The sequence below is a fragment of the Glossina fuscipes genome, unplaced genomic scaffold (assembly GCF_014805625.2).
Source record: "Glossina fuscipes isolate IAEA_lab_2018 unplaced genomic scaffold, Yale_Gfus_2 1, whole genome shotgun sequence".
Classification (NCBI taxonomy): Eukaryota; Metazoa; Arthropoda; class Insecta; order Diptera; family Glossinidae; genus Glossina; species Glossina fuscipes.
In genome coordinates, this window is record NW_023998415.1 from 17679521 (window position 1) to 17690228 (window position 10708).

Below are 10708 nucleotides of genomic sequence, written 5' to 3' on the forward strand. Positions count from 1 at the left end.
TAATAGCCTGCTTAAGCGTAATTAGTTATAATTAAGAACCTACTTGAGATTCTAAATAATAAAATGTTTCGTTTCATCTTTTTTTGATGCTTCAATGAGGAAAAAAATATTAATATATTTACTTAATGTTTTAATAATTTATTCACTAATGAACTTCAAGCATATATATTATTATTTCTACTATATATATAGAAATATTAATAAAAAAAATATATATATATGTTATTATTATACATTTTTAATAACATATTTATTATAAATATTATGCAATAACCAGTTAATAATAATAATTCATTATTAATTTTCTTTTTATTTGGTTTTTACTTTCCCTAATCGATTAATATTAAGAAACATTAATGGTTACTTAATTGATCTCTCATATCTACTAGTAGTAGTAGCAGTAGTAGTAGTAGTAGTACGAAGATACATTAACTTTGTCCCACTGATTTATGACAGTCATATCATGTATATAGCCTTCGATATCTGATCGATTTGTTCGTCTATCTTCGGTTGGGTAATGCTTAACATCGCAAAAACTTGAAATAGGAGTCGGAGATTTTGCTTATAGAGTCTAGGCCAGTTATATCGGGCAAACGGGCAACCGATAAAAAAACACGTACAGTACAGTACAGTACAATACAGTACACATGAGATCTTAACTTATAAATCCGACTATAAGGAACATTGAATTAATTTGTTGCTAACAAATCGTCTCATTATGAAAAATGAAATTTTAAACGAACCATTAACACCCTTACTAATTACGCATATATATATTAGCTTGTAATTATCGCCTTTTAATTTATTGTTTCCTTATGCGTTTTTGTTTTTCTTCTTCTTTTTCGCTATATATTTATTTTGCGTTGTAAATTATTTCTTGATATCTTAATTAATTCATTTATTGAATAGGCGCACGCCCAACTGTTAAGCCCAGTTTGACATGAGAATTGTCAAAGCTTTATCCCACCGATTGCCTATAAATTTCTTACTCGTTATTTTTATATCTGTTATTAATTCGTCATATTTCATATTTTTTTTTTTTCTTGTTTTTTCTTAATATTTTTTTTTTTTTATTGTCTTGTGTGTTTATATATTGCGTTTAAATATTTTTTCTTAAATATTCAGCAATAATTTACTTTTTAATTATTTTAAAATTGTAAGGTATATTATTTTTTTTGTTCAATATTTTTATTATCTGATCATTTTAAGCTGTAGAGGAGAAAACAATTATTGAGTTTTTTTTTTATATATCTTTATTCTCTTAAATTGATTTTATTTGTCATTTCTTTTAATATTCTTAAATAATACAATACGGAATTTTTTGTATATATATGTATATATATATATACATATATATATATACATATATAACATTTATAAACTACACATATACAATTACATACACATACTACTCTACTCATATCCTACATAAACATACATATATGTTGATATATATATACATATATATATATGTGTTGATATATATATATATATATATATTTATATATTAAGTAATAGTTACATGGTTTTAAACAAATTTCTTTTTCTAAAAAAATTTTCATAAAAATTAAAAAAAAAATTCGAAAATAAAATCATAGTTAAACTTAAAAGCTAAATAAACAAAATTTTTGGTCCAATAATAGTTTTCGTGAGAGTCAATACAAAAATGAGTAAAACGAAAAATAAATAAACTACAAAAACAAAGGGAAAACAAAAAATTCAAAAAAAAAAAAAACTATTAAAGAATTTGTGAAGAAAATATAAAAGTGCTCAGGTTAAATTGTTGCCGTTGTTTTTGTTGTTGTATACAAATACTTTTAATATTTGAAATAAAATAAAAAAATTAAAAAAAAAAAAAACAGGAAAAAAACATAACCTCACAATATTAGATGAGATTAGATGTCATGCAATGAATGATGAGCGTCAAAGTTTTTCCAAGGATTAGTGAACTGAGGTGAGTTATCTTTAGGTTGCGTTTCACTTAATTGGGAAATTTACTGTTCGCCGTTTCGTTCATTTAAAATGGACGACGCATTTTAGCAATAGCGTTAGACAAATGCAAGATTTCAGTGTTCATTTGTTGCAGTAAAGTATCCAATTTGTCTACAGAATCCAAGATTTCCACACGTTCGGTATGAGGATTGAATCGCACCTCGAATGGACGTGACATAGTGGAAACCCAACGACGGAATTTATCCTTAGCATCTTCGAAACTCTCGGCTACGTAATAGATAGGCTGGTATTCTTGATCCTGATAGGGTTGGACAGCAGTTGAAGCCGGTTCGAAGGGACGATGCTCACACTTGTCACTAAGGGCGTGCAACAATTCACCATAGGCAGACAATAAACCAGCACCATAGGCCTTAACTTGACCCTGTTCTTTGCAGAGACCAAACTCAACAGTGAACCAGTAGACCTAACGATAAATATACAAGCACACAAGTACAAAAAACAAATATAACATTAGTTCACGGTTTTTAATTGAAATGCGATTATTGTTAAATTGTAAGTAATGCCAGCATTAAACAAATAGCACGTATGCTTGCAAGGCCACTAACTAAAATAAAATAAATTTTTCTATAAACACCAATTGCAAGTGTTTTTGTTTTTGGTTTTTTTTTTTTTTCTTGTCTTTTTGGTTGCAGTGTAATGCACATTGAAGTCAAGATTAAGCCATATATATAGCTGCTGATGGTTGCAGTGTTAGTGACCAAGTAACGTTGTTGTTGTTTGTTTGGTTTCTCGTCTTCGTTGGCTTTGCCAACTTTTCTGTTTTTAACAACGAACTTGACTTTAGTTTATAAGTGGCCTGTCTGTCCGTCCGTCCGTCCGTTCGTCTGTCTGTCTATATACCTTTTTTTAGTAATTGCCATTACTAAACATTAAACTTGGCTTTAGAATTTGCAGAAAAAAGAAATACCACACATACTTTAGCACAATATATTATTTAAACTTGTTTTCAATTTAATGCAAAAAAATAGTCTTAATTAAAATACTCGTATTAAAAAACCAAAAAAAAAAAAAAATTAAAAAAAAGCACTTTAAAGGTCATTTCAATGAATTGTGTTTGATTAAGAAAACAATTGTGAAAAAATAATAGTAAAAACAATCATTGAAAATGGTTAGTCAAACCATCAGAAAGACTTAAACTTGAAATGAAAAACATGATTTTCGTATATATAATTAAAAATGATTTCCCCCATCTCATATATTGGCTGACTAATTATTTCACCTTGTAGTTGATTTAGTTTTCTACTTACCGTGGAGAGTTTTTCAATTTCATCATCTGAAGCACCCAATGAAGCCAAACCAATTTCCTGCGAAAATTGAGCAAAGCTAGGATCAGCCAACAAAGGCATATGACCCAACAATTCATGTATACAATCACTGCGAAAAGAATTAAAAAAAAAAAAAGGAAAAAAAATTAAATATAAAAAAACTAATTTTAACCTCTTTAATGACTTTCATAATATTGCACAATATAATTAGTATAAAGAACAAAGTGCTTCTCGTCTCTCAGTGTGCTGATGTCAACACTTTAAAACAATGGCATTAAATAACTCAATTATATTTAATGGAAATGTCACAAGTTCACCCCCGTATCCTCTCTACAATACCCGGATACCGTCATATCCCGCTACCCTTATAGTTGACTTTAAGTTAAGTGAACATATGTATTTGTGTTTGTGTTGCCTACTTTCAGGCCAATTATATATACTCTTTGTTCATATTCAACACTTGTTTCCTTTAATGGTATTTTGTTGAAAGCAAAAAGGAAATTATGTATATATGTATGAGTAATAATTTCTAAAAGACATCGTCAAAGAGTAAAGAGTATAAGGCAATGTCAGACTTATTTCCGGCTGCAAGTAAAGTTTTTTTCATTTTTTTTTTTTGTTTTTTTTTTTATAGACTTTAATAACCTTAATAATGAGGGAATGAAAAATATTTAGTTTAATGTCATACCAAATACAAGAAGAAGAGAAAAAAAAAATGTTGTAATAATACTTACGGTTCTGGTGTATGGAAGGGTGAGTTAACGTGACGCACGTATTGTGTGCTCTGGAAGATGCGAAAAGCTAAAGAAGCAAGAAAATCGCGAGAAGTCAATAAACCAGCGGCTGGACGTAAAGTGAAACCGGTATTTCTGCGTAAGAATTCAGACATTTCCTGCAATTGTGGTAAACGATTCTCAACAAAGATTTTCTCTTCTTCTAATTTTTTGAAGGCAGCACGATATTCAGCGCAAGCATGTTTTGGTGTTAATTCCTTAACAGTGCGGAATACTGAACGCCAGGTCTTTACTTCAACTTCGGTATATTCAATGTGGGGAATCGGGTCACCATATTTGTAGGCAAAAGCAATTTCGGCGATATCCTTGCGACGTTGACGATAAACTTTGTCAGCGAAACCAGGATGATTCATATCCAAATCGGGTTCATATTTGGTCATCAAATGATTGCAATTATCCAATTCGGAAGCATGCTTGGGGAACCAAGGAGACTTGACACTAATATTATTTTCAGCTAACAAGTTAATGCCGCTGAATGAGCCCGATTGACGCAACGAACGTATCAATTGCAATAAATTGCCACGGGTCATGTTCAGCTTAATTAAAACGTCATGATCGACACCTTGGTCACGGGATTGACGTGATTCAACATGTTGCACGGTGCCGTGATAAGTTTCAACAGCTTTCAATATGCGACCCAATGAAGCAATGCCATCCTTAAGACGAACAATAATGGCAGCATTTTGCATAGCATTCTCCGCCTCGGGTGACTCAGAGGCTGCATTAGCCAAAACAATTTCATCTTCAGTTAAACCGGCATCTTAAGTAACAAAAAAAAAAAAAAAGAAAAAAAAAAGAAGAAAATAATTCCAACAATAAAGGATTAGTGTTGCCTAGTAATATATGAAAAATAATAATGCAATCAAAATATAAAAACTAAATCCGATTTTCTATTTAAAGAAATCAAATCCTCACAATAATCATAATAATGCCAGGCACGTATTTGCCATAATTTTCTTCGCTCTTTCATACGACAATCATGACAATCATGATGAATGAATTTGAACAAAAACTTTATAAGTAAGTTATGAAGAATATATATATATATATATATATATAATATGCTTCTTAGTGTTGACGGCAGCAACTGAAGCATAAACGGAAATAAGCTTAAATGCCTAAGCATTTGCGTGTGTCGCACGCACACGTACGCACACAATCATAACTGCAAAATTATAGCAGCTATGAAAACCACTTAAAAAGTATTATTGAAAATTATTTTTTTTCTTTATATCACTTTTTTTTAATGTAAAAAATAAAATGGTAAGTGATTCTTGATTGCAAAGAGCATAAAAACTTGACAGAGAATTTCTTAACTTTATTCAAGAAACTTTCTCATATGATATTCAATGGGAAAATTTTTTTACTACTAGCAAGCATCACTTATAGATTTTATTACTGTCACGTAGGATATTTACGAAAATAAATAATTTGGTAACAAGTTAAGCTATCTTTTAACCAAATGTTTTACTTTCTAAGATCTATTATGGATTAACTAAGATCTATTGTGGATTATAACAGAAAAAAAAAAAAAATGCGTTTTAACAAATTCTTACCATCATTATTGGTATCTTCTGAGCTATTATTTTCTGTAGACTCTACACTTTGTACGGTTTCGACGGTATTAACTGATATTGCGAAAAAAAAAAAATTAAAAAAAATTGAAAAATAAAAATTAAATTAATAAATGAAATTATAAAAATTCAAAAACTCAAAAAAATAAATAAATAAAAAGTAAAATTTTAAATATTAAAAACTTGAAATCGCACCTTCGGTGAAATTAGGCTGTTCCTGTTCGATATCTTCGGGTATTTCAACATCGTCCAATTGCTGTTCATCTTGAACTTGAATTTTCTCTTCGCTCGTAGGCACTTGCTCGACTTTAGTTTGCATAATAGTTTCTTCCAAGTCATCTTATGATAAAACCAAAAAGGCATAACACAAAAAAAAAAAAAACGAAGAAAAGGCAAAAAACAAAAAAAAACATAAAATAATAAATTAACTAAATATTTAAAAAAATAAAAATTACAAAAAATTTATGTATGTATTTTTCCCTACTAGTTTTCTTTGACCTTTTATTTTTAAAAAATATTTTAATTTTTTTATGATTTTTCCTTCATTTCCCTTTTCACATACATACCGTTAGCTTTATTGCGGGCTTCCTCCAAAACGATTTGTTTGTTTTGTTTAACCACCAAACTCTCGAAGCGGGCGTCATCTACCAATGAACGACGGCGCGAAGGGTAACCATTCTTGAAAAAATAAAACAAAAAAATTAAATAAATTAATCTCTCTCCGTGCATACACAAATCTAATAAGTATATTAGCCTAGAAATCCGTTCACAAATTGTTATGAAGCCATTCCTAACTCGTTATACACCACATGTGGTAAAGGTTTACCTTAAGTTAGCGTGTATGTAAGCAATATCTACCGCCTTTAAACCGTTCGGTCTTTTCATCTATTCGCCTGTCTGCCTTATTTTTGTATATAGTCAAGCTATCGATCACAATTTATGAGATATTTATATGAAATTTGGTACATTGATGTGTCTTAGCCTAAGCATCGGTCCGCTTTTTCATCCACTTCTCACTGTCTTCTCAATGTCTTAGATTAAAATCTTTATATATGAATTATTGCAGGATGATGTTGGGTATTTTATAGTCTTTTGCTTTTCTTGATGCCAAGAAATTGTTTGTTTGTGAAATTTAAGAATTTCAGTTTAAAGGTTAACCTATTAACGTATTTGGAATTTGCAATCGTAAACGCGAGCTTAATATTGACTATATTTAAAACCGGAGAATGCTTTAGAAAAGCGGAAAAGAAATAAATTTCAACAACTAGCAACAACAACAAATATTTAAAAAAGATCTTTAAAAATGCATTATGGCCTACTGACACGCCCATATAATTATTCACAAGAAACGACTTTTGCGTTTTCCTTTTTCAATTAAAGTCAATCGCTCCACAATCTTAGCGAACGAACACGTACTTGGTGTACATATGTGCTTACCGTGTACCGTGCATCAAAGATTCGTCTCAAAACGAATATACGAACGTTTTACTAATTTTTCATTATAGATTTTAATTTCGTTCTTAAAATTTTGTTTCTTTTTATCTTGATCATATCTTTTTCTATATATATTTTCAGTTTTTAAAAAATAATTTTTTTTTTTTTTCTTAAGAAATACATTTTTCTGTTATGATATAATTTTTGTTTTTAAATTTTATGAGAAAAAAAAAAAAAAAGATAAAAAAAGATGCAGCAGTTAAAAAATTAAAAAAAAAAAAATAAATAAATAAAAATTTCTTTGTTTTTTTTTTTTTTTTTTTTTTTTTTTTTATTAACAAGAAGATGGGAAAAAAGGAGAGAACAGAAAAACGAGAAAAAGAAAGAAAAATTTTTTTTTACACATAAATAATGAACTTGTTCAGTTAGTCAGTTAAGTTGACAATAAAAGTGACCTGATAATCAAGAAACAAAAATAAAAACAAAACACAAACAAAAAAAAAAAAAAAAAGAGCAAAACATCGTTAATAAAAATATGTTAAATAAGTAGAAAATTTATGGGAATTTTTGTTAAAACATGTTTTAAAATATTTCTGAAAATTATTAGGTCAGTTCACGTCAAAGAAGAGTCCATTTGAGTGAGCACTTGAGTGCTGCTGTTTTACCGAAAACTTTAATAAATTAAAATTTTGTAAATTGATTCAAATACATAATAAAATGTATGCTTAGCAAAAACACTCGGGCGTGTGAATGTCCTTAATATTTTTATTTATTTTTTTTATTGTTTTTTTTTTTATTTTTTTCTTTCTTATTATCAATGAATGTCAGTCGTGCAACTTGAAAGTTATGTAAGTTTTTTGTTATGTTTACAATTTTATTAACACTTTTTTTTTTTGGTTTTTTTTCAAAGTGTGGTGGTTAAGAGACATTAATCAATAGATTTTTTAATAGCACTTTTTTTGGATTTGCTTTGGTTATTAGTGTACAAAACCTATCGTCGTAATATTTAAGAAACAAAAGAAAAACATTTTTTTTTTTTTTGGTTCCACTTTGTAAACTGGCTTTACATGATTAAATCATTTTAATTTTGAAAATAAAAAATCCGGTCAGAAGAAAAGGGTCAAAACTTACTTTCACTTATTGCTTGCTAAACTGATGATCTCAGTCATAAATATGAAAAAAAAACAAAAAAATTTCTGTTTGACATCAAAGCAAAAAAAAAAAAAAAATCCAATTTTTTTTATATTATAGCTACTGGTAAATATTAAAGGCTTACAGGGAAGACAAAAAAATGCTGAAATGCTGAGATTCCAAAGCGAGAGTGCGTATACATTAATTTTATTGGGTAGAGACAATGTGGTCGTCTGTCTGTCCGTCTGTCCGTCTGTCTGCCCATCTGTCTGTCCATCTGTCCGTTCGTCTTTTTATGAAACTTAAGAAATTCGACCAATTCACCCAAGAAATCCCATTTACAACGGGAAATATAAGCTTATTTAGCAAAAATGATAGCAATAACAAATGTAAGTGATTTTGTAAAGTCACTGCACGGCCTCTTGCAGAATTGAAATTTTGAAATTCTTGAAATTCCCATTTGATGCACTAACACTGACATATCGCAATATATAAGAAACTGTTTTAGTTTCGGTCCAGATCGACCAGATTCGTTCGCGACCTATTTGTGTTTTCGTTTTCATCTTTTTCGAATAGAACCGAGAATGAATGCTTCTTTCCTTTTATTCATAGTTGAATAATGTAAAATTAAAAATTATTTGTTTTCAATGATTTTAACTCGTGAGACTTTTCGCATTGTAATGATTTTTATTTAATTGTTAAAATGTTTTCCTCTTTTTTATTTATTCATTCATGTTTTTTTTTTTTTGTTCTGTGCTTAAGAATAGAAATATTATTGTTTTTAATTTTTTTTTTTTCCCCCCTCTTTGCCACTCCTTTTTTTTAATTTTTTTTTTTTTTTTTTTTTGTTAAACTTACCTCAATACTGTAGGATTTTTTGATAGCGAACATTTCGCGGTTCTTTTGAGCAGCAGCTACAGCCATCATTTTGTATGTAATTGTTTGTTTTTTATTTATTTTTAAAAAAAATTAATTAATGTGTAATTTGATTGATGTAATCAAAAATTTATTAAAGTGCAGGTAAACACTTTTAATACTTTTTGGATTGATATATATGTGTATATATATATATTGAAAAATAAGCCTTCTTGTCTCGCACTGCTTATTGCTTTTAATAAAATAATCCTTGCTTCGTTTTTCTGTTAAAGAAAATTCCTTGCAGCAAGTAATTGGACGTTTGTGTCTTATTAGCCTTCTAATGTGATAGTGTTATGCGAAAATTGTTTTTCTCCTCGTTTCGTTGTATCGTTTGGAAAACACAATTTTCTGCTTGCTATATATTGCACTAAAAATTTTCACGAATTTTCGCGCTTTTTATTATGAATTGAAATATTTATATCCTTTTTTTAATTAATTGATAAGCTAATTTATTACAACAAACGTTTCAGTAACTACTTTTTTTTTTTGTGTAAGTATTTCACTGAATTCTGGTGTTAGAAAACAACAAAAAATGTGTTTTTTTTCTTAACCAAAGAAGCAAGTTTTCAGAGCGAATGATAGCGAATCAATGCATGCTCGATGTCCAAGCTCCCAATGTTTATATACTCTCGTCGTTAACAGCGGTTCACATGTCGAGCAATATACGAGTACGACCCCAAGTTGTCGTTACTTAGTTAGTTAGAGAACGTTTAGCCAGAGTCGAATATTTACGTATGTATGTGTGCTGCTGTTGTACACGAGCGTATGCATATAACACGCAGACCACCGCCACCACCACCACCATCACCACCACCACCACCACCACCACCACCACCACTATCATCATCTTAGAAGTAATGGCAATGACAGAGGCAGAGGCAGCGGCGGTAACAGCGAACGATATCATTGCTTCTGTTAACAATACAGCGGTATGATTAAATAAGCTTTCGGCCGGGCCAAGTGATGCACAATTTATTTGTTTTTGTTATTACTGTTGTTTTTTATTACTACTACTATTACTGCGGTTGTTGTTATTGTTGTTAACATCTTTCTTACTACGTCACAAATTAATAAGTTTCGTTATTGTTGCTATTCTTCGAATTGTATGCAATTCCTTACTTAACCAATGAGTGTTCGCGTTCTTTCAGGCTGTTTTCTAAAAAAATGAAAAGAGCGCATGCTCTCAGAATAATATAAAATATACCACAAACAATCATCCGAACACACACGTACTATATTTACTGTATAAGACCAAATACAATCAACGGGGCTTACCTTACATTTCTAGCTACAATTAACAGCAATAATAATAATAATAATAATAATAATAATAATAACAGCAACAACAATAACAACAACAACACAATTTAAAACAAAAGCATCAAGTTCAAGTTCCGACCACAGTAGCAAGTTATATTAAGCAGCGCAAAACGTATAAACCTACTATACAAACACATATACAAACATTTTTAAATATATTTATATATATACAGAAAACATACAGCATCTGTTTAAAAGAGTAACAAGTGCTTTTAGGTTTTTTTTTTTTTTTTTTTTTTTTTTTTTTTTTTTTAAAAGT

The 10708-nt window shown here is 29.3% G+C and overlaps 1 protein-coding gene across 1 annotated transcript; it reads right to left on the minus strand.

Moving 5' to 3' along the window:
• Positions 1-1629: 1629 nt before the first annotated feature.
• LOC119631501 (tyrosine 3-monooxygenase) lies at positions 1630-9214 on the minus strand. Its single transcript, XM_038023768.1, has 7 exons — positions 9070-9214; positions 6213-6324; positions 5842-5985; positions 5629-5700; positions 4013-4832; positions 3261-3387; positions 1630-2416 (listed from the first exon to the last, which is right to left on the minus strand). The coding sequence occupies exons 1-7, from the start codon at positions 9136-9138 to the stop codon at positions 2018-2020; spliced, it is 1743 nt and encodes a 580-aa protein (XP_037879696.1). The 5' UTR covers positions 9139-9214; the 3' UTR covers positions 1630-2017.
• Positions 9215-10708: the final 1494 nt, after the last annotated feature.